Raw genomic sequence first — 25,224 nt, 5'->3', positions numbered from 1 at the left:
ATTGTATTAATTTATTCATATTACATCCTGTTATCCCACACCTTGTATCCTCCCATTCCTCCCTCCCTCCCGCTTTCCCCCTACTCCCCTCCCCTATGTCTGTGACTGAGGGGGACCTCCTCCCTCTGTATATGGTCATAGGGTATCAAGTCTCTTCTTGGTAGCCTGCTATCCTTCCTCTGAGTGCCACCAGGCCTCCCCATCCAGGAGACGTGGTCAAATATGGGGCACTAGAATTCGTGCGAAAGTCAGTCTCCACTCTCCACTCAAAGGTGGAGAATGTCCTGTCCATTGGCTAGATCTGGGTAGGGATTCGAAGTTTACTGCACGTGTTGTCCTTGGCTGGTGCAATAGTTTGAGCAGGACCTCTGGGCCCAGATCTGCCTGTCATAATGTTCTTCTTGTAGGTTTCTAGGACCCTCTGGATCCTTCTAGAGGGAGGTGTTCTAGATAGGGAATTCTGTTGCAATATCAAATTAGGTCACTAAAGAGATATTTATTTCTGGGAATACCAACACAAAACAGAAAATGCCTGGGGAGGGGTGGGGCTCGGGCAGAGAAATGAAAAGACCTCTACTCAAGCAGGTGACCCACTCTACTCATGTGATAGTGGCTTAACTCTCAGTCCATCCGTGAACACAGTAGCTCAAGTTACCAAGTAAATAAGCAGAACCACCATCTATGGCGGTCCATGCTACAAAATGTCAGAGTGGAATCAGGGTCAGAAAGTCAGGGGAGAATATTCTAGGCAAGAGAAAAGCAAAACGAGGGGAAGGTTCCCAGGTGCCAGTGGCCCGCCTGCACTAGGCTGTGGCCTCATGTAAGTTAGAACAGGGCCCCATGGTACAATAGGAGGATGGGTCACTCTCTAGAACGTGGCATTAATTACTCCTGGCTCCTTTCTCAGTGTCTACAGGGCCTCATTTCTGCGTCTAGCCTCCATTTGTCTGCAGACAAAGAGGAGGCTAAGGGACATGAGGCTTGTTGGCCTCTGCTACACCAGGGAGGAAGGCAGCCACGTGGGTGGGGACTAGGATGTTCCTCATGGCATCTTTCTCTTTAGAGCATCCAGTTTGGAGTTCAGTGGCAAGGCAGGTCTATGTGTATGCAGGATGGCCCACCTGAGAAACGCCACCTTTATCATGTTCAGGAAAATAGAGTAGACAGAGCCCTGAAATTCTTTAAAAACACAGGAGGCATTCCCATAAGTTCCTAAAGCGAGGACCATGAAGCCTTAGAGAAAGCAATACAAAGAGATTCAAGAGGGCTTCAGAGACAGCTCAGTCCATAATGTGCTTATCTTGCAAACATGAGAACCTGGGTTCTGAACCCGAACACACACACATAAAAAGTGGGTATCATTCAGCTTCTCCACAGAGTGCCTAGATGCCATCAGACACTGAGCTGGAAGGGAGGGAGCAGAGTCTGGAATCCTGGGCTTTTCTGGGGCTGTTGTGGGGAGACTTTCTCCCCGGACAAATCAGAGACTGTTAAATGACATTTAATGAAACAGCTTACGCTTGCCTTTATTGGTGAAACAGCTGTGGGGGGGGGTGAGAGAGAGAGAGAGAGAGAGAAGAGAAGAGAAAGAGAGAGAGAGAGAGAGAAGAGAAGAGGAGAGAGAGAGAGAAGAGAAAGAAAGAGAGAAGAAGAGAGAGAGTGCTTATGTGCACGTGCACCTTTATTCCAGGGCAGTGGGGAGAGGTTTCCCTTTGTGAGTGCACTTAATTGACTGTGGCTAAGATGCTGTCTATGTTTTATCTGCATCTAGGTGCCAGCTATATGAGGCCCTGGCCACCTTGGGGGTCTAATGTGCCACATGCTCAGAGGCAGGCGTGGAAACAGGAAGGCGGCTTGTCCCACTCCTGCCATCTCAGGACGAGATTTTAAATCTCAAGTTTGAGATTTCCGGGGTTTGAACATGCTCTACCTCCATTTCCTCTGGTGGCATGGTCCATGTGCCCCACAGTGGAACATGCCTATAATTCCAGCACTGGGAGCCAGAGTCAGGCAGATTTCTGGGGCTCACCGGCCAGCTAGTCTTGCCAAACTGTGAGCTCCAGGATCAATGAGAGACCCTGCCTCAAAATTCAAGATGGAGAATGAGAAAGGAAGACATGGATATATATGTGTACACAAGTGTGTGTGTACACATTCCCATGTGCGCGCGTGCACACACACACACACACACACACACACACACACACACACACACACACAGAAAAAAGAGAGAGAAATGTGCCTTGCTTCCTCTTCCCCTACATGTTTGTTTTGTCTGATTTACTGTGAAGATGCCAGTGTGTGGGACAGTCTCTCCACGGAGGGAAAATGAGTAACACTTCCTCAGTTTGTTTACTGCATAAACACGCTCACACACAGTGGGGGGCAGAGCGCTGGCTATGGGCTAGATGTCAAGAATGGGAGAGAAGCAATAGAAAACCCAGCCACCTTCCTCTCCTGCCCGCAGGTCCACAGTGTAAATAGACACATCACTGCCCTTCTAGTGAGTGCCATAAAAGGTGTGAAGACACACACACACCACCACCACCACCACCACCATCACCACTACCACCTCCACCACCATCTTCTGAGTTACTCTTCTTTTCTGGTTGAGTTTACAACTGGGGTACCCCTCACTACCAGCAACACCATCACCACCACCAACAACAACAACAACCATGACCACCACCACCACGACCACCACTACAACAACCACCACAACCACCATCATCACTACCAATACCACCATCACCACCACTATCACCACCTTCTGAGTTACTTTTCTTTTCTGGCTGAGTTTACAACTGACACACCCCTACCGCCACCCCATACATGCCTTTATTTTATGCCTTCAAAACTCACATAACACGACATCCACCACTCTAACGCAAGCAACTTGATGACATTTATTCTGTTTGCAGCTTTGTGCAACCATAGCCGCTGTCGAGTACCCCAACATACCCTACAAAATTCCTAAAATAGCACAGTAAGCAGTCCACCCCACTCTCAGCCTCTGCTCTTAAGCCACCTGTCTGCCTTCCATCTCCCTAGTTTTACTGCTCCAGGATTTTCATATAAGCAGAATCACACACTGTGTGATTTTTGTGTCTGGCACAGTGTTTCTGACTATGGCAAACAGTGCTGCTACCAACACTGACACCATTCCTGCCGTTCCTGGAGTTGGCCCTCCTCCCCCATTCTAGGTTGTTTAGAATGGATTTGCTGGGTTACATAACAGCCTCATGTTCAACCTTTCTCTTTCCTTAATTTAATCAACTAATTTGGGTTTGGGTTTGGGTTTTGGTTTGTTTGCTTGGAGACAGTGTCTCACTATGTAGCCCTGGCTGGCTGGCCTAGAACTCCCTGTGTAGACCAGAACGGCCTCAAACTGGCCAAGACCCTCCTGCCTCTGCCTCATGAGTATTGAGATTAAAGGGCATCATACCAGCTTTTAAAAGACCGACAAACTAGATTCCTCAGTGACGTCAGTCTTCAGGAGTTCCACAGAGCCTTGTGGCTGGATGCCTCCTAGCTGCTTCCTAAAGGCCTGAACTCAACTTGGCCGTTAAACACTCCCGGCTTCTCTGAAGGCCTCTGCTGATCTACTTGGTCAATGCTGAACTAAAAAAGACTGAGGTCAGCAGGGAAATCCATACATGGAGCCCTTTGCCCTGCGCTCTGCCATCTAAGAGGGTCCTCTCCTCTTGCTCATGGGCGAGGGGCAGGACAGCAGTGTACTTTCATGGTTCTGCAGGAAAGAAGCCAATGGGGCTGCTACTCGCTTGGAACTGTTTGTCTAGCATGGCACGAGCCCTGAGTTTGACCCCAACACCAAATAAACTAAGTGTGATGTTGCATGCCTCTTAAGCCCAGCTCTGTCCTGTAAAATCAGCGAGGCAGGAAGATCAAAAAGTTCAAAGTCATTCTCCACTACATAGAGAGTTAGAGAGACCCTGTCTTTAATTTTTGTTTTGTTTTTGTTTTTAATTACTGAATGCACGTGGGATTAACAGGCATCATGGGATCACTTGGTCCAACTGCTGCACCAGCTGATTTCTGTGAGCTTGATGGGTAACTGGTAAACCTTGCCCAGAGCCTGTTTCTTCCTGAAAGAGGAGGCATACTCTTTATCCTAGAGTCAACAACAAACGCCTGCATATTCTGCTTAGTTCTCATTGATGTCCAATAAACGCTCTTGAACCTGGAGGGGGCATATCTCAGCCAGGGCACCTCATTGGCTTCTGCAGTTCACTCTGAGCCCCTGTGCCCAGGTTGTCAGGGATGGAATGGTGGTGCACTGTTTGGCCAGGGTTACACTTGGCTCTTTGAAAACCTATTTGCATGGAATGAAGCTTGCTATGGTAACAAGGTCTGGTGGCTGGAATCCAGGGCCCCACTCAAAAATGCAAAGCTTGTGTGTGCTCTGGGAGAGAAAAAGAGCCAGAGGAGCCAGGAGGGCTTGTCTAAGTTAAGGATGCCTCGATTCTTCTCAGAAGGGGTAGTAGGTAAACCGAAACAGCTGAGTTCAACGTTGCTAAATCTGAAGAAGAAAAAAAGAGGCCTCGCCACACCTCTCAATCCTCCTCTGGCCTCAGCTCTCTAAGCCCACTGTTCAGGGCAGCCAAGGAGCTTAGGACCAGGTTGAAACAAGCCCTCATTCCGGGTTATGCACGCTTGCTTTCTGGCCTGCCGGCAGGCCTCAATAGCACCGGCCCAGGCTGGGGAAGAACAGCGCAGGTCAGTCACTGAGGTGGGGGTGGAAGGTGGCAGGCTCACTATCCACCATCTCTCCTCCCCGCTGGGCATTTCATCCTGCAACTAGCAGAGCAAGAACTCCATCCACTTGTGAGCTCGCTCCAACAGCCCCCTCCCTAGGGCCTCCATCCCATGCTTCCCTCCAAGGGGCCTCCTATGCGCGTACCCCTGTCTGCTAAGCATCCACCTCCTCCTCCACGGCGACCCTAGCCCGAAGCAGGGCAGTAGTTGGCTGGGGCGGGGCTGCCCACCGCCAAAGGGAGGGGACAGCGGAACAGCCAGGGCCCAGGACGCACCCCTAACCCTTCGCTTGGGGGGTGCCACCTCCGGCCTCGTGAGGGCGCCGCCCTCCTCCTCCACTACCCGGGGGTGTGTCCCCGATGTGGGGGGCTCACGACACTAGGGAGGTCCCCAAGGTCCCCTGCAGGGCCCCCTCTCGAGCAAGCCGCGAATGGTAGGCTCCACTCAGAGAGCGCCTGGCCCGGGCGGCGCATGGTGTCCTCTGCGCGCAGCTCGCCCGCCCGCCCGCCGGGGTCTCGCGGATCTCGGCTGCTCCTCCTCCTCTCGTCCTCCTCCTCTTTCTCCTCCTCCTCCCCCCGCCTCCTCGCCACCGCCGCGGCTCGGGCTGGAGGCGCCGCTGTCATTCCTGCGCCGGAGGAGCCGGCGCTTGCCGGTGCCTGGGGGTCGGGGCGCGGGGGAACCCGGGCCGCTGGGGTGACCCAACAGGTAGAGCCGAGGCCACGGCTGGCCACGCGCCCCCCGCGTGCATCATGCAGCTCTTTGTCACCTCTCTCGCCCCCAGGCCAAAATCCTGAGCATGATGGAAGACAATAAGCAGCTCGCGCTCCGCATCGATGGGGCGGTCCAGTCGGCCAGCCAGGAGGTGACCAACCTGCGAGCCGAACTCACGGCCACCAACCGGAGACTGGCGGAATTGAGCGGCGGAGGCAGCGGCGGAGGCTCGGGCCCGGGAGCTGCGACTAGCGCCTCGGCGGCAGCGGTGACGGTAGCTGACTCCGCGGCGGCGACCATGGAGAACCATCAGCACAGCGCACAAGGTAGGGAGCGCCTGGCGTCCGGGGCGGGGACCCACAGCGCGCTCACCGGTCTCGGTGGTGGCCCGGCCCGCGGTGTCCCCACGCTCGCCGCGAGATGGCTTTACATTGTGGCTCGTATCCCTTTTTGCCTGGCCGTGTCCACCCACTGCTCACTGGCTTGGGAGTTGCAAGGCGGCTGTCATCAACGCCAACCAGAGTGCAGAGTCACACGGTCACACCGGCCCCCGCTGGCTAGAGCTAGGTTCCGCTGGCTGGTCCTTTTCAGGCAGTGGAAAGTGCCCTTTGGATGGCACACAGACCCCAGCGACGCGGCAAACTTTTCATGCCTTCTCCCCACAACCCGCCCCCCCACCCCCCGCCGCCCCGCAGCCCTCCAGTTCCAAAGGCCTCTGAAAAGATTCCCCAGAGGGATCTCTGGGCTCGGCTACCCCCCGGGGGGCGGGGGGGGGATGGACTTGCCCGCACTTTTCTCCATGAACTCCAAGCCCCTTGGCTGGGTTGCATCTGGAGTTTATTTTCTCCAAGCTTGAGATGGTGCAGGCAGTGGTGTGGATGCTTGGATCTGCAGGGAGTTTTACATTTCCAGCATCTCTAGAGGGAAGTGCGCTTCCCAGGGGGAAATCACAGACCTCAAAGGTTGATTGATGGCTGTCTGGAGGGATGAAGGCTTGAATGGTAGGTTGCTAGGAGGCCCTGTTTGAAGGACCCTCTGCAGTTTAGAGGAAGGGGAAAAGAAAAGACAGCTGCTGGTCAGTACTGACATTGAGAGATGACGCCTGGGAAACCCCAGCAAGGGTTAAAGGTGTGAATTAAGGTGGCCTGCCCCGGGCATGGTGTTTTCAGAGAGTTGGAAAGCAAAAGCTTTTCAGGATCCACACCCCCCACACACCCCTGCCTCTTTAAGAAGCAACACTACTGCTTATTCAAATCACTTGAAATGTAAACTAAACTGCTAAAAATCTAAAAGGATGTGAAGAAAGAAAGAAAGAAAGAAAGAAAGAAAGAAAGAAAGAAAGAAAGAAAATTCTCCTATCCAGAAAGGCCGCTTGTATAAATATGTCACTTGGAGTGTAAGGCAGCTATGTTTAGTCGTTCAGACTGATTTTTCTGGTTCTTCTATGTCAACAGCTCGTCCCCAGCGTTGGGAGTCTGTTTTTACAGGGATGCCTTCACTTGCTCCCTCTCCATCAGTCTGGTTTGGCCTTACCTTCTTGGGAAGGTATGTCTTTGCTCTGTGAGATTTGTCGCTTTGAGATGTGTAGTTTTGTGAATTCTAAGTCAGACTCTAACTTGCTACTTCTGGAGCCTGTTGGAAGTCCTTAGGAATGGTGGGGTGTGATTTGGCTGTGATGTAATGGTGAGAGGGTGATGTGGCCCTGTGCATGTTTGCTACAGGGTTTCAGGGTTGGCGTCTGGTTGTTTTTGTCATCCATCCCTGTGAGAGGAGAGGGAGGAGAGGGAGGAAGGCAGACTGCAGGATAATGCTTTGATTTTTTTTTTTTTTTTTTTTGTAAGCAGTGAGTGTTCTGACATTCCAGAACTAGCTAAGAGCTGGCATTTTGCTGAGAGGCAAGAGCTCTAAGAAGGGACACCGAATGATGCTAGGATATTCCCACCATCCAGCCATTCCTCGGACAGGGAAAAGTTAGGTGGCTTTTCATCTGAGTGCCGCGGGTGCCCTGTGGACGGGGCATGCTATGGAAGCCAGCGCACTTCACTTGAAAATCAAAAGGCCGGCATCACAATAACTAAATGGCTGTAGAAGTGCAACAGTCTCCCTCTCTCTCCCCACCCCCCCCCCCCCCCGCTAAGATGTACAAGCCTGCAGACTTTGGGATCGCACACACATCAGTAGCTCCCTCGTGGGAACCTTTGCGCCTACCCTGTGCCCATGGCAGAGGCTAGCAATGCATCAGTAATAAAAGCACAGAATAGGAGGGTCCTGGTTGTTTCTGTCTAACCTGCTGATGGTTCTCAGAACCCTTATGATGGGCCCTTGGTGACTGTATGATCCGAAAGCGAGCTAGTGATTTTTAACTGAACTCATCTCTGGGTCACGTGTCCATTTAAGTTAGTATGACTTTATGTGGATGAGGTGGGTGGAAGAAAAACGAGACTCCTGCATACGCCCACTGGGCATTTACTTATATAGAATCACGTCCCCTCAATTCTGGAATATTTGTACACACGCGTACATATGTGTGTGTATATAGTTTAGCCTTCATGAGGTCTGCGTTTATTCGTTTTGGTTTTTTCTTTGGGGACTCTAACACTATTTTGCTAGATGCCTTCAGCAGAGCCAGACTGGATACTTCTTTTGCTGCGGCTCCTATTATGTTCCGAAAAGAGAGCCTTGAGTTGTTGCAAGCTAATTTTCAGGTACCGCTACCCACCTTCCTCCTGTCCTTCCTGTGGCACAGGGAGGAGCAGGGAAGCTGGGATCCTTGAGGCTTTGCGTTCTTCCTGATTAGGTAACTCATGTGCTGCTCAGTGGGACCAGACCCTAAGAATACCTGGTGCAGTTAAGTTGTCACTTTTCAAACTGGGGTTTTGAATGCAGTGAGAATCTTTCAAAAGCCAACAGTGTAAGACACTTTGAGCTGGAATGCCTCATGGACACATTAAGAGAAGGCTAATATGCCTTTAACAGTATTATCACAAATGATTACAGGGAAACACCATTTTTTACGTCCTCACCTGCCCCCATTAAGAGCCTGTTAGATCCATTTATAATATATTTTTTTAAATTTTTTGCATCACTTCGTTGTTGGGTAGTTTTGTTGCAGGTGAGACCACTCGGTGGGTGCCCATGTGACAAGGCAAACTTGGGTTTTCCTAGAGGGTTAAGGCAGCCCATCCTTTAAACAAAATATTAACTCTCTGGGTACCCTGTGTGAGCGGGAACGGTTGCTATGTAACAGAATCTAGAAAGTGAACTGCTGGAAATCTGGGCTCTCGGCACTTCGCAGGATCTTCTTTCGGAATTTCTGTTGAAAGAGCTCTTGGCAGCGGGCCCATCGCCTCGCTCCTGTTGCAAGTGAGTTGGATAATCCTAAGGAGGGCTGTAGGCCAGCCGTGCCAAGGGCATCTGTGCTGGGTGGCGCATTTCACAGCCCCAGAGGCCGCCACCTCTTGGGTTGATGGGGTCACAACTGGTTTTGACAGGTAGACAGAAGGAGGCTTGGTTTAAAAAGACAAAAAACAAAAGTAAAAACAAAAACAAAATACAGAGCTAAGCATTTGTTTTAATTCATCTTGTTATGGAAGGGGGTTGTTTGAAGTAGCATTTCTAAACTGTTTTCCTCGTAATTCCAGCTCTGGGAAAGTGTATTTAAAATGCTTGCTGTTCTTTGAAGGCAAAATATGGCAGTTTGCTTCTCTGAAAATGTTTTATCTGATGAATGACTAATATTAGATTCAATTGGCTGCTTTGCTGTGCATAGAATAAAACAATTAAGAGCCATTATACCCAATTTAAAAAGGTGTTAACTGTATAGAACATAAAATACTTACACTCTGTAGGATGGATGCTCGCTGCCCTGAGTTTATTGTTTATTTGGGCTGTGTGCACATGTTTGCCTCTGGAGCCAGAGGTCACTATCAGGTGTCTTCCTCACTCACTCTCCATCTTATTTCTTGAGACAGGGTTGCTAATTGCAGTTGGACCTCACTGATTGGCTAGATTGGCTTGGCCAGTGAGCTCCTGGTACCCTCTTGTCTCTGCCTCCCCAGTGCTGGGATGACAGGCACATGTTGCTGAGCTCAACTTTCTTCTGTGGATGGTGGCATCTGAACTCCAGTGCCCATGTCTGTGCAAGGATTGCACGTCATTGACTGAAGCCTCTCCCCAGCCCCCACTGGCAATGGAAGGTTCAGAGAGTACCTTATTTTGGTGCTGGGGAGAGGGAGGCAGTCCCCATCCAATGCAGTTGTTAAAATGGGGAGATAAGAATGATCAATCTTCATGTTTGTAAATTTCCATAGCTACACACAGGTTGCTTCCTTCTCTGGGCACTACAATGGGCAGATGCCTAGATGCTGGCATCTCCTCTCTACAAAACAGTGAAAACTCTTTGCCAAAGTTTACATTACCTTGAGAGTGGCGTGTGTGTGAGTAATCCACAGAGATGCTAGACACTGTTGCTCTACAAAATAAGTTCTGTCTTTTGGCACCTGCTTCCCCATTCATTCTGCTTCCGGTCTCATCTTCCAGGAGGGACTTTTATCTGCTTTGAAAGAGGGGATTTCCAAATGCCAGACACACCGGGTGGAACTTAGGCATGTGGCAAAATCTCTGCGGCCCCTCACTTTGCCTCTGCAATGTGCTGAAGGGGCCATGTCTTCGCCTAACCTGGAAGGCAGGGCTTTAAAGTGCCTCCTCAAAATTAACTGCATGGAGTCACCAAAAGATTGCTTACACATGCGGGTGGCATGGTTGAAATTAGTTATTGATCGCCTAACATTTACTATCTTCCCATTGTCTTTAAAGATGCCTTGGGGGAGGGTTCCTGGAGTCTGGTTCTGGTTCATTTCATATTGCGTCATTTGTTTCCTGAATTTTCTGTGGCGTCCCAAAACTTCTTTGATGCCAACCGGAAGCCTTAGCTGGCCTGGTTTTCACAATACGAGGTCTATCTAGCTGCACCGCAACTCATCTCAATGTGAGGGGACCTGTGTCTCCACACCCTCCCCCACACTCCTCAACCCAAATGGCACCTTTTAGGGATCCTCTAGGTTCTCAGTGTGTCTCCCTGGCTGCCAGGGAGTGTGGCAGATGGGCTCGACAGGTGGGAATTCCTCACTGGAAGTCTGCCTGCCCACCCTGTATGCCATGTGGACTACAGAAGGTCAAACTCAGGGTCTTGGACACATTCACTGTGTGTGTGTGTGTGTGTGTGTGTGTGTGTGTGTGTGTGTGTGTGTGTGTGTTAGTCACTTCCTGTTGCATAGCTAAGGAAAGGTGATGAGAATGCCCCCATCCTTTTCACCCTCTATACCCATCATGTGGCAGACCTTCCAAGATGACTTCTTATGCTAAGTCTTGTTAGCAGCCAAAGCCAGGGGACTTACTTGTTGTGCTGTTAGTTTGGATTGTCAACTCGGGGTCCCCAGGGAGAAGGAAACTCATTTGCAGAACTGCCTCCATGGAAATTAGTCTGTGAGCATATTTGTGGGGGCATATGCTTGATTGATAATTGGCCTTAGAGGGTGCAGCCCACCATGGGTGGTACCAACCCTATGCAGGTGGGCGTAGGCTACATGATAACGGTAGTTGAACATAAGCATGGAAGCAAGCCCAATTAGTAGCAGTACTCCCTGGTCCCTGGATCAGTTCCTGCCTCTAGGTTCCTGCCTTGATCTCCTGCCCTGTCTTCCCTCTATGATAGATTGTATCTTGTAAGCCAAGTAAACCCTTTCTTCCCTAAGCTGCTTTTGGTTGGAGTTTAGTCACAGCAACATAGAAGGAAATGAGGGTGTTTACTTTAATTTCATATCTTTAAGACCAAAACTTTAAAAGGTTCCTAGTGGTAGAGAACTGTGTGTTTGCGTATGTGTGTGAGCCCGAGAGTCCACGCGTATGTATTTGTGTGCATGTGTGTATGTATGCGCCACCACCTTATTTTCAACTTTGAAGATCTCTAACCATTAAGGCTCAGAATTAAGCTATGCCAAATATGACTCAGCACTGTATTAAAATTGTTGGGAGGTTCCAAAATCCCACATGGATTAGAAGAATGCATACGTTTACAGCGCCCCGATCCTTCGCTTCTTTCATTCTTGAGGCTGCAGGGGCCTAGTCTCACAGCAAGCCCTGTATGCTCTGGACTAGTCTACTTGAACTCTGGTCCTTGGGCCCACATGCACACATGTGCTTGCATGCACACACACACACACACACACACACACACACAACATAGATCAGGCAAGGAGGGACCTCACTCTGCCGCTGAGGCCGAGGGGACTAAATGCAAAGTGATCTTTCCGATGTGACTTGTTCCCTATTGTTTGGGTTGGATACCAGGGCAGTGACACTCAGGATGACACAGGTGCCACTAACACATCATCACTTAGCATGTTGATGCCCCAAGGTGCAGGGGAGCAGGTTCGGGTAGAATTCTTTATGAAGAGACAACATGCCTGAAGCTACAGTGTGGCCATTCCGCAGTGGCAGAGTGCATTTCCACAGACCCCAAGCTACCATCTCTATACTCCCTGGCTGGGCCCACCTCTCCTACATAGAAGCTGCCAGAAGACCTGAGCTTAGGACGTTTCTTCTACCCCATGAGGCTGGACGAGACTTAAATGATCTTGCTCCTTTGATGAACCTCAGATCTGAGTGGTGGCATGCAGGTTGCGCTCTGCGGGCCTTCCTGCTTCCCCTCAGAATCCTCAGCCTCCGCAGACATGAAAGAAACTGGATGGAGTCTGAGTGAGTTTGGTAATAGCAACTGTTCAAGCAGGTGGCTTCGGCGTAAAAGGAAATCACTGGTTCTAAATGGATTCTGGTGTCTTTGTTGAGGTGGTGCCAGACCTCTGGGTCAGGCTCCTGAAAAGCCCTTAACGCCCTTTCCCCCTCTGATCAATGGGGACCCTCACCCCGGAGCTTGTAGCAGGCTTCTGTTCTCCTTCTAGACTGTACTGTTAGGCCGAAGGACAGAGAGACATTGTAAAGAGGTGATGCCCCATTCAGCCGCCAGCCCCTGTCCCTTTCCATCCCAGCACATGCTTAGGGACCCCTGTGGGGGATGCCAAGGCCTTCCTCTCTCAATATTGCATCAGCTGTATTGAATGTTTGAAGTGCATGAGTCGTTTGTTATGGGCCAAAATGGCCTTTGGAAGAAAGCTGGCCCAGGGCTAATATTTCCCACTCACCTTCTGCCGTGTCGCTGTGGTTTTCTGAGAACCCCTCTGAGGTGTGTGACGAAGCACTCAGTATTCCAGGAACTCCTGAAAGTGTGTCCTTTCTGAATATTTTGCTGTAGTTGTACATGAGAACTAATTTGAATCCCTTTGTCAAAGTTTTCAGTAAGTGATAATAAACATATATATATACTGTATAAATCCCAGACCCAACATGGAGGCAACATGTATGCCCAATTTTGAGTAAAGAAAACATCTTTCAAAGAGTAAAGTCCTTTGTAGTGCCATGATAATGTCCAAAATGGTGACGATTTGGGGGTACCACGTGTTAATGCATCTTATTGCTACCATAGGTCCTTGCAATGATGTAACAAGCAGGTGCCACTCCAGCACCCATTTCTCATTGGGAAAACTGAGGCACAGCGATGCCATGGCACTCAAAGAACATGCAGCTATTACAGGACAGAGATCTGGCTCCAATGTCCTGCCCTGACTCACACAACACTTGGGTGCCTAGGGCCAGTCTGCTACCACATACCGGGCATTGATTAAACCAACAGGCCTCTCTCTGTTCAAGCCTATGTGTGCGCCCTGGATGCCGCCTAAGCTGGAAGCATCCTTAGGTTGACTCCTCCATTAAGAGGCCTTGGAACTCCAGAGAAGCCTCCTCTCCCAGCTGGTGGGGCCTAAGTTTAGTGACATTGTGAGGGGCTGTCTCTTCCCAAGGCAGAGTGTGGGTGGGCACATCTGGTGCTACCTGCAAGCTTAGTGGCCCCCAAGTCAGCAATGGAGGGAAAGCTTAGGAACTTGGCCTGGGGACTTGTGTGATCTCTGTATCTTGGGTAGGAATTTCTAAACATAATGGGAATTTTGGGCTACTCTTACTCTCCTTCCAGCCAGAGCCCCCTCCCCGCCCCCCAGCTTCTCCTTTTATGGCTTCAGGAACTTGGTCCCCAAACATAGCCAGCAGTGAACTGACTGACTTCTCACAGACCCTTTCCCTGGGGTCCTCATCCTCAGAGCTGTCCACTGGTCACGACAGTTCCCTGTTGCTGGGGCCTCTCCATGTATTGTAGGTTTAGCACCACCCCAACACCAGTCACTCTCTCCACATTCCAGCTGATGACCAAAATGTCCCCAGAAGGTGCCACATGTCTCTCTGGGCCAAAATTATTCCCAGATGTGACCTCAGGTAGGGGTCATCTCAGATTGACAGTACCTAGGAGGACAGGAGCTTTCTCTGTCTCCTTCTGCTTCCGAGAAGTCTTGCCTGGCACACAGAAGAGCTCAGCGGATCTGTGCTGACTGGATGGGTGAGTGGGTGGAGGGATAAGCAGTTAGGATGATGGGTGAAGGAAGAGAGGAATGGGTAGATGGATAGATTAATGGATGGGCAGGCTGGGTGGGTACGTGGGTGGGTGGGTTGATGGATGAGTGAACGTATGGACAGATGGACCAACAGAACTGACTTGCAGATGTGTGGGATTAGTCTACTTATTATATGAAACATGGTACCCTGAGGTTCATTGATGAATGATAAGTCATTTTAACTGAGTACTTACGTGTCACGGCGTATGCACTGTGCTGAACCCTTTATCTGTAATGCTTCCATTCCTTCTTTAAATGACGGTGTTGTGGAGATGACTTGGTCAGCAAAGTGCTCGCTATGTACACAAAAGAACCTGAGTCTGATCCCCAGAAACCGTGCAGAAGCCTAGACATAGTAGCCAACACCTGACACTGCAGCGCTGGATGAGGTAGGGACAGGAGGCTCATGGGGGCTTGCTGGCCATCAAGCCTGGTGGAGTCGGTGAGCTCCAGGTCCAACGAGAGGCCCTGTCTCAACAAACAAACAAAACGAATAAGATGGAGTGCAGAGGAATTGAGGAAGACACCTAACATGGGCCTCTGGCCTCTACCTGTACACACACACACACACACACACACACACACACACACACACACACACACACACATACACACACACTTATATACACATTCAAATGCACACACATACACACACACACACACACACACTTCCAGACCAGCCTTTTCTGACTTTGAAAAATTTGAGATTAAGGAAGATTTATCTGTTTCTTTGCTTCAAGCTCCCCAAAGTGGCCAGCTGACAGGTGAACGAATGGGTTGGAATGCAGGTCCTGCTGGCCTTGGAGCCCGCCTACCTCGTTCTGAGGAAGAAGAACATATTTCACTGCAGGCTGCCTGAAGACAGACAGACACAGACACACACACACACACACACACACACACACACACACACACACACACACGCCAGGATGGGCCGGCTTTTGTGTACTGCCTCCCTTTGCTCTTTTGTCTTCTGTCTCCATCTGTCTGGGAGATTGGGCTCATAGGTTTAGGAACCACAGATTTAATAAGATATGGACAAGTTATCTCTCAGCCTGGTAGGTGTGGCTGACTTGGAAACATAATTGCTTTTTATAATAGAGGTCTAGACTCATAATGGCGAACTGGACAAGGAAGTGACAGCACACAGCCTTCACTGACGGGGATGACAGCCGTGACACGTGACACGTAGTATAGAGCAGAGGGGAAGCACATTAATGTCACCTCAAAAGGGCAGACTGGCCATTATAGATTATTAAACAATACAATTCCTCCCTAGGTTGGGACTGGACACAGCAGATTACAGCAATGAGGTGGGGACCTTCTCGCCTAGAAAAGGATCATGGAGAAAGACTTAGGCTCTCCAGCTCGTGAGGTCTGAGGCCTAAGGACCGAGTGACCTGGGCCGCATAGTAAGAGCCTGTCTCAGATGAAATCCCCACACACGCTGACTGAGTTCCTTAGCACTTGACTTTAGGTTTCTTTCACTGTTTAATGTAAATGTTTTCTCTAAAAGGCATTCTTCTGTTGCGTGCTTTCCCCACCCCCACCCCCATATGTAGAGTCTGTATAAAAACAGAAGGAGATGGTGGGGGAAGGAGGGGACAGTGAGGGGATCAGAGGAGGTCATGCAGAGTGGAGGTGACCAACGTGTGTTAGACGCGTGTAAGAGTTGTCACAGCGAAACCCTGTACTTTGTACAATTTATATTATGGAAATAAATAATAACTTGGGGAGAGAAATGGGGCAGATGCAGGGCTTGAATCTAGAATAATAGCTTCAAAAGGTCCTCTTTCCCTCAAAGGAGCAGGAAAGATGCAGATCTCAAGGCAGGTGCACCAATAGCTTTGGAACGAGCTTTCTACTCGCGTTATCTTCTTGGCCAGGGTCGAGCCTCTTGTCATCTGCAGCAAACTGGAACTTCTTCACTTTCCTTGATGAACTTGAATTTTTTTTTTTTAAAGGAACACTTAACCGTGCTGTGTTTGCTTTAGTATATAGTAAGCATGACTTGGAACAAGGCGGGATTCGTGCCTCGCTTTTCATTTTGTCTTATTTGTTTTTTCCCTCCGTTCCATTTGGAAAATCCCATGTTGCGGACGGCAGGACTATACGAAATTGAGAATTCTGATCCTCACCCTAGACAGTGCTGGGGTCCAGGGGGTGACGAGTGGTACAGAGGAGACCTGGGCCCCCGGGGTTCTGTGTTCATTGACCCTTTAGTCGATGGATTCGCCCATCTTGTTTTGCTTTTCCTCATCCTACAAAACAGTCAGTCACACCACGTTCCCAATCAAGAGCAGAGAGAAATGAATGTATCTAGGCTGGCCGCTTGCTTGTGCTTAACATGGCTTCTCCATTAGCACCGTTCACAGCGGAGCTGCCCACCGTGGAAAGGGTCTTCCTGCACCAATTAACTTAAGACATCCCTCCTGCTGGCATCACCTCAGGCCGACTCAGTGTAGACTGTCCTTCATCGGGACTCTCCTCCCAGATGGTCCCAGGTGCTGTGTCTTTGACAATTAAAGTTAACCATCTCTCAAGACGGTTCCCTGTCCTCTGTGTCTGGTGAGAGGCTATGGCACTGGAATCCTTTTTGCACCTTCTTTCACCATTTCTATAACCTTTGACCTGTGCTCAGCCTCACCCTTAGCCTCCCTTCAGGACCTGGAGGTTGATACCTAGGCCAGATCGATAGGAGAACACCTGCTGATTCCAGTGGCTTCCATGCGGTGATGAGTTCCTTGAAGGACAAGGTCTTCCGTACCCTAGAACACCATCACCTAGGGGGTTAGAGGACAGGAGCACCCGATGTGGAGCCCGGGCTTCTCAGTGCATGAAAATCTGTATCCCCTGTGTGCTGGGGGTGGGAGGGGGGAGGAGGGGGCAGGAGGGGGGAGGTTGGGGAATAGAAGCAGCTAAGCTTCCAAATCCACCTCTTTTCACTCTCTCTCCAAGGTCCCCAGAGTCTCTGTTGTCAATGTCCCTAGGGTAAGATGCCTTCCCCCAAAATGACAACCACCAAAGTCTTTAGATGTTATCAGATGACCCCCTTTCGGGTACCAAAAGCTCCTGGCTTGGGAACTCCTGGCTGAATGGAATGACGCTGAGCATGTGTCCATTGTTAAGCTCCAAGTCTTCTCCCTTTTAAAGGAAACCTTTTTATTTCCCCAGTTTACTTCGATCTCCCAAAGACAAGGCAGATTATCTTTACTCCAAAACCACCTAGGTTCTGGCATGATGCTTCTATGTGACTTAGGAGCCTTGCTTGTGGGAGGATCCGTGCCTCCACTGCTGTCCTATTGGCTATCCCTGCTTCGTTATATACCCGGCCCCCAGCTCATACTCTTGTTGGATATTCTGGAAGGATCTCATTGGTGGCTCTGGCAACAAAACCAGGCGGCAGACTTTGATGCGAAGCAACAGAGGGCTGCGGTTCTGAGAAGCGCAACCCTAGGAGGCTGGCAGGCAAAGGCGAAGGGCTTAGCTCAGAGAAGAGACAGATCGTGTGCTGCAGACTATTTCCAGAAAGTGACCCTTCCCTGCTGAGCAAGCTCAAGCTGGCAGCATTAGCCAGGGGCCACTTTCCAGGAGTTTAAACGTTAGCCAGGCATCTATTCCATGTTTACATCCGGATATGACTTTGCTACTGCCACCTTCCTGCTGGAGCTGTGATTCCAGAAGAGAGGCAGGGAGAGTGAATTCTGCCCTCTCCGTGTGTGTGTGTGTGTGTGTGTGTGTGTGCGCGCGCGCGCGCGCGCGCGCGCATGCGTGTGCGTTTCTGTAGGAGGAAATGCACGGGGGCAGCAGGTTAAGTTACACTCAGCAACACAGCCTCTTCTCCTTCAATGTGTATTTGAGAAACCTTGGGAGCTGGGGAGGTGGCTTGGTCAGAAAAGTGCTTGCTGTGTGAATGTGAAGAACTAGGTTCGAGTCCCAGAATGGTGGTATATGCTTGTAATCCCAGGGATCGCTGAATGGACAGACAGCTGTGGTGTTTAGTAAGCTCTGGGCCAATGAAAAGACCTTGTTTCAAAAAATGACACCTGAGGTTGAAAACTGCCTCCGTGAGCACTCGTGCGCTCATACAGGCAAATGTGCATGAGTACCTGCACACACACATCTGCAACACACCCACATGCATACACACACACACACACATGCATGTGAACATGTACCCCCACAAAACACACACACACATAGAGAAAGGAAAACACAAAAGGACCTCTTTTTTTCCCCAAGCCGTACACTGGAAACACAGGGTTTCCCTCTGGCCACCCATAATCCCTTTGGCCTGTGGATCCTACAATGCTGCAGTGGATATAATTGGACACATGGGCAGCTCCATGTAGGACAGTACCCAGCAACATGGGGGTCACAGTCAGGAGTTTGATATGTGCCTGGATGTTGGAGGCTATCACCCTAGAACATCTCTTCTAGATGTTCAAACAATTCTTGTCTCTTGAGCCTGCCTCTGCCTCCCTGTGACATGACCTGATTGCTCTATGACTTGGACTTGTGGCCTTCAGAGAGGGTCTGGCGAGTGCCTCATTGACTTGAAGACAGGAAAACACCAGTTATCAGAAAAACGGAACTGGTCCCCGAACTAGGCTTTTGGGCAATATGATTCAATTTGACCAAACTGCCATCCCTAACTGGCACCATGCCGCCCTCTCCAGCTCTGCCTCAGACCCCTCAAGCAATGCCATCTATCACATCATTCTCTCATTTACGCCGCTGCTGGATAATGACCTTAATCTCCACAGCACATTCCGATTTATGAGAGGAGATGGCATTTACAAAACCATTTCTCCATTCTTCCATAGACACCCGAAGCAGGTCCGTGTGCTTTCATATAATAAACTCTCCCTTTAACAATGCTTTATCGCCTTCAATTAAGATCACCTGGAAGAGCTCCGTCACTGGCTTTCAAGTCTCTTCTTTTGTGTTTGGTTAATCTTTTGCTGCTGGGTTCCCCAGCAATTTGGGAGGGAAAGGCCCAGGCAAGGGAATTCCACTCTGAAGACACTGCTGTTGGAGGGACGTGGTCTGGTAGGAGGTGGTCATCCCAGGGCCAGACTTAGCTGGGAGGACTGTCTGCACTGGGCTTAGGTGTTCCGGGGGAGAAAATAGGATGTGTGCGAAATGGAACATAAACTGCTCAGGAGGACTCTTCACACACACACACACACACACACACACACACACACACACACACACACACACACACACGTTTAGGGGACTGGGAATGACAGTTGGTAAAGTGTTTTTGCTGTGCAAGCACAAGGCCTCAGTGAGATCTCCAGTGCCCACATAAAAAGCTGGATGTCATGGAGCATGCACGTAATCCAAGCACTGTTGAGGTAGGCACTGGTGGCTCTCTAGCTGGCTAGTCTTGCCCAATTGGAAAGCCCTAGATCCCAACGACAGACCCTGTCTCAAATAAGCAAGGTGGAGGTGCCTGAGGAGCCTTTGTCCTCCACGCGTTGCACGCACACACATGCACATGTACGGCCCCCTCAAACAACAGCAACAGTGATAATTTGGCAGCTATAGTCAGCCTCGTTATTTGGGTTCAGTCCGGAGTGATATTGTGAAATGACAGCTCCTAGGAAAGGTATACACTGAGTTTGGGGTAATCATTTCTTCAAACAAAGAAGGGGGAAGCTCAGCGTTTAAAGCAAGGGACATTAGATCTCTGTCCCTACCTGGTGTCTAGCTCTTAATGTCTCTCAGTGGGAGGGGGAAGGCACATAGGCTAACTGGTAGAAGCCTCAGTTTCCTCAGAGGGAGCCCTGGCCTTTTATTGCTTCTGTAAAATTAAATTAGAGCATCATAATGTGCCAAGCCCAGGACCTAGTGCTTGCCAAGTCCCCTGTAAATGCCATTAATGAATGTCCCCAAGTGTTTTGGCATCCTCGAGGCACTGAGGGAAGAGACTACAACCATTTCTTTGTTTATGCATTCAATTAACATTGCAGAGCACTGTCTGATTGACAGATGCTGTGATGGGCACAAGTGATACCTGGGCAGCTGAGGTGCCTGAAGGGTAAAGAGGGGAAGGCCTGACTCTGCCACCGTTAAGCTAAAAAACAGAGGGGTCTGTCTTACCTCCACAGGGCCTTGTGATACCAGCAGTCTGACCAAGGGATGGGATGTGCTGCCCCACCTCCTATGACCTATAGAGAGTTCCCAGACAGCCATGGAGGAGGGGCACTGGCGAACAGAATGCCTGGCAGAAGTGACTAAATGGAGGAAGGGTTTAATTGGGCTTACAGTTTGAAGGTGCACAGTCCATCATGGTGGGGAGGGAAGGAGGTAGGAGCATGAGGCAGCTGGTCCAGAACCCCAGGTCATGGGGTGGTACTGCCCACAGGTAAGGTGGGTCTTCCTAGTTCAATTAACTTAATGAAGAAACCCCTTCCAGACCCATGTGGAGGCTAACCTGGGGAGCCCCTCACAGCTGTGCCTCGTGGCACATCTCCTAGGTGAGTCCAAAGCATGTCAGGTTGGAGGTCAGTACTAACCATCACAGGAGAGGGGACACTGAGTGCCCCAGCATGAGCGTGGTGGCTAAGACTGACCCCTCCGAGATGTTGTCCACCTGTGATACCCTGCTCTGCGGGCATTAGTGATGTCACCACTCAGTCAGCTCCACTTCCAATGCTGTTTTAGAGAACCCGGGTTGTTTCATTGAAAGAATATAGCCTTCCCTGGCTTAAACAGAGTCGATGCAAGCCAGGGAGCTCTGCTAGAGATACGTGCAGAGGGTGACTTGGAACTCTGATGTGGAGAGTATGTATGGTAGCCCCAGTGCAAAGCATCCAGTCAGGGCCTGGTCTGGGCCAGAGAAGGATTACAGAAACCTGACTTTGCATTTGAAGAGACCCCGAGACTAGCAGGGCCAAGTGAGGCAGCTGAGCCACAGGGTACTCAGTTCATCTCTGAATCCCTGTGTTTCTCCGAGGGATGTCCATGCAGCTTCAGAGTGTCATACTGTGCAGGCCCTGAAAAAGGCAACATAACAACATAGACACTTCCCTTCGTGCATGCCTGCATGTGTTGTGTGTATGTGGGGGAGTGCATGCATGTGAGTGTGCCAGGAAAGAAAGTACCTTCCTCTGTCACTCGCCACCTTGTTTCCTTGAGACAGGGTCCCTTCCTGGATCCAAAGCATGCTATTTTCAGTGTGGACTAGCCGACCAGAAAGCTATGCCTGGCTATTTCACCAAGACTGAGGTTACAGGCACACGTGGCCTTGCCCAGCTTTTCACATGGGAGCTGGGGATTTGAACTCAAGATCTCATGCTTTTAGAGGCAAACACCCTCACAGCGTGGCTCAATTTGGTTCTCAGGGAACACGAAAGATGGTGATTTGGAAATGAAAAAAAAAAAAAAAAAATAGAAAAGAGCAAGCCAGATGCCCAAATTAAAACATTAAATCTTCCCGGAGTTTCTGTGCTTCGAGCCATGTAAATAGGGGTGAGAGCAGAGTCCCTCTGCCCACAAATCAGCCTCTGGAGCTGGCGGCCCTGGCTCACTCAGGTAGCTCGGCTTCTCACCCTCAGCGCTTGCCATTTCTGAGATACAGGGGGGTTGGAGGGTCCATTTGTCATCCTGACTGCCCTCCCTAGGGTTTCTTGGAGGCACGATCTCAGAGTTGCCTTCTGCATGAAATATGAAGCTCAGGACAGAACCGGGACATTCTGGTGCGGCAGGGTACACAGGGGAAGGCCGGTTCTCTGCCCTCACAGGCTCATTTGCATTTATTTTGCTCCCAACCATTTGTAATATAGTGGTGGGTGTCCATCAAACGGCTATTAACTGTGCAGCCTGCTCCTAAGGGGCTGGCCAGGCTGCCTCTTACACATCTAGGGGACAGCGTGGCCCACATGTTGGGTCACTCTGTGATCTCCTGAGCCACTGTGGAAGTGAGAACTTCCCCCCATTGTTTCTGCCTAGTCTCTCAAGGATCCTGCATGCTAATGACCTTGGCGAATGACTCCAGCCCTTTAAGTGGGTGCAGACACCTGCTCCATCAATTTCCAGCGTGCTGTCATGTTGGATCCCATCACAGATATTTTCTTGTCTGTGCAGCTCAGCTGTCATGCAGCCATCTACAGTCAGAGCGGGCCAGCGCATGTGAATCGCCATTCTAAGGGTGACACATGTGGGCATGATAAGGACTCAGTCAATATTACCTGTGAATGCTAAATCATGCTAAAACTGAGGGCCGGGGAAATGGCTGCCTGGAAGACCTATGTTTAGTTATCAGACCAAACACATTTTTTTTAAAAAACGAGAGAGGTATTGGAGAGATGGCTCAGCAGTTAAGAGGGTTTGTTCCTCTCCCAGGAAAGCCTGAGTTTGGTTCTCAGCACCCACGTTGGGCGGCTCACAACCACCTGTAACTCCAGCTTTGGAAGACCTGACACCGTCCTCTGGCCTCTGAGGGCACCTACACACACACACACACACACACATGTGTGTGTGTGTGTGTGTGCACATCAATAAAAATACATATTTCTAATAAGCTGAGTGCATGGCATGCACTGTAACCACAGCTCTGGCAATGCAAAGACAGGTAAATCCCTCGGCTTGCTGGACAGCTAGCCTAGCCTATTTGGTCATCTCTAGGCCAAAGAGAGACTTTCTGCAAAAACAAAATGGGCAGAACCTGGGGAATGCCACCCTAGGTTGCCCTCTGGCTTACACACACACTCATTTGCATGTGTGCCCTTGTACACACATGGATGGCACACTCCCACACCCTGATTCTCACAACATACTGGCATCCGGAATACCCATGGGGACCCCTCAATGGCGGGAGTGTGATGTCAGCACTTGGGAATGGTAACAGAGCCTGTTAAGGAGGCTCTGGTTAAAGTCAGAATCTTGGTCTTTCAAATAAAAATCCCAGACCGCACAGACACTTACTTACTCATTTGCTTTTACCATGTAGAGAAGGTGTCCCCAAGTGCCCAGCACCAACAGCTCTTCTTCCAAAGATACCCAGCCAGAGTCCCATCTCGAGTATCTAATGCCTCCACCTCCTGAGGAGAAGCAGCTTGCTGCCTCCCGGTAGGCCCTCCACGAAGTTTTATGGTTTTGATTCCACCTATCACGTGTGGCTTGCCTGCTGAAACTTAGGTGTCGTTGTTCAGCAAGAACAGACCCCGAGTGCCCGGTGGCAGCCCCTGGGCCCTGGGCCTTACTTGCTCTGGCTGGCCATTCAGTCTTCCGTGGACTGTCACCTGCCTTGTGAGGCATATACTGGAGGTCTGTGAAAACACTTTGCTGGATAGCCTCAGAATGTTCCAGGGCCCCAGTTAAAAATTCCACATGGAGCCAGGCGTGGTGGCGCACGCCTATAATCCCAGCACTTGGGAGGCAGAGGCAGGTGGATCGCTGTGAGTTCGAGGCCTGGTCTACAAAGCGGGTCCAGGACAGCCAAGGCTACACAGAGAAACCCTGTCTTGAAAAAAAATTGTCCAGCAGTAAAATGAGAGCTTTTAAGCCGATGGCTGTATCTGTTTTGGGACACCTGCATGGTGGCAGGCCCCAGGCTAACGGGTGTCACAAAGCCACTCTAGTAGACAGAGGATGATCAGCAATGAGGACAGCCGTGACATCGGTATTTACTGAGTATATAGGTGGGGCAAAAATCCCACTGTATATGTGTATTAAATCCTCACCTCGGTGTTTATTGCCAGCTTGATTTGGACAAATGAGATGACCCAGGCAAAGTAGCTAAGCCACACAAGGGTAAAAGTCGGCGTGGATGACCTGCTGTCTACAAAGCAAATCTGTCTGTCTTTTTCCTTCCTTCCTTCCTTCCTTCCTTCCTTCCTTCCTTCCTCCCCACCTTTGCTTCCTTCGTGTATTTGTTACATTACACGTTTGTGTGGATGTGTGCATCTGTGTGTGTATACCTGTGTGCTTATATACGTGAAGGCCAGAAGCTTACAAGCAGGGTCTTCCTCGATCGCTCTCCACCTTAATTTTTGAGACAGGGTCTCTCAGTGAACCTGATGCTCACTGCTTCCGGCTGGCTGGCCAGCAAGCTCCAGGGTCACCCTACTGTCACCTTCCTTCCCAGTGCTGAGAGTGTAGGTGCCTGCTACAGTGCCTGGCTACTTATGTGGGGGCTGGGGGAGGGGGGGAGTCTGAGCTCAACACCTGTACTAGTACAGCTGCAGGCATTTGACTGACAGCTGCCACCATGGCCAGGCCTATCGTTTTAAACACCATTTGCATCTCTCTCTCTCTCTCTCTCTCTCTCTCTCTCTCTCTCTCTCTCTCTCTCTCTCTCACACACACACACACACACACACACACACACACACACACACACACACACACGAAGATGCATGTGATCACAGTCCGCTGTGGTGTGTGATGTACTGGCAGTTTTCTGGGTTCAAAAGAGATAGCTGGCATCTATGGGAGGGTCCAGCACATCACCAAGACCTATGTGCTACACCAGCAAGCCATGAGGACGGGGACACAGTGGAGGCATGGCATGGCATTATTATTGACACAGTCCCCATGTTCTCTGTAGTCTCTGGAGACTAGGAAGCCGAGACCAGTTTCTAAGACCTTGGGTCTCAGGCAGTTCCTCTGGGGAGTATTTTTGGGTAGACGTTGGGCATGAGGTGCCCACATGAGCCTCCCGTTGGTATAACTGGGATAGTTTCCTTGCGTAATTCTTTCTAAGGTTTGGATCCTTACTGAGGGAGCTGGCCAGGGGATAGACCTGGGCATGCTAGGTATTGTTGATTTCCTCCCCTGAGGCAACAAACAGTGGCCTGGTAACCTCGCAGGTAGTTGGAACCTTGCTTAATGTGAGCCCTGGTCAAATCATACAACTTCACTGGGGCTTTGGTTTCTCTGTTCATAAAATGATACGGTACAGTAGAGACAGATTCACTTTGAGGTTCAAGTGAGATGACAAATACCAAGGCATTCTGGGTCCCCAAATGCTCATACCTGACTTTAAACTCTTTTGTAGGGGACAGAGATAACATGCCCAAATGATCTAATACACGTTGGAAAGAGAATTTCTTTTTTAAAAAGATATTTGTTCTCTCTCTCTCTCTCTCTTCTCTCTCTCTCTCTCTCTCTCTCTCTCTCTCTCGCTCCTCTCTCTTCTCTCTTTCTCCTTTTCTCTCTCTCTCTCCTC

General features: G+C 50.1%; 1 protein-coding gene across 1 annotated transcript in view; it reads left to right on the top strand.

The window, feature by feature from the left end:
* Nucleotides 1–25,224, top strand: part of Kazn (kazrin, periplakin interacting protein) — a 998,054-nt gene that overhangs the window by 605,043 nt on the left and 367,787 nt on the right. Inside the window, exon 3 of the mRNA XM_051172203.1 lies at nt 5,558–5,813. Within this exon, the coding sequence (XP_051028160.1) occupies nt 5,558–5,813 (256 nt within the window). The remainder of the gene's footprint in view (nt 1–5,557; nt 5,814–25,224) is intronic.

This window comes from Acomys russatus, chromosome 29 (assembly GCF_903995435.1).
Source record: "Acomys russatus chromosome 29, mAcoRus1.1, whole genome shotgun sequence".
In the NCBI taxonomy this organism is placed as follows: domain Eukaryota; kingdom Metazoa; phylum Chordata; class Mammalia; order Rodentia; family Muridae; genus Acomys; species Acomys russatus.
This window is presented reverse-complemented; position numbering and strand designations above follow the sequence as displayed.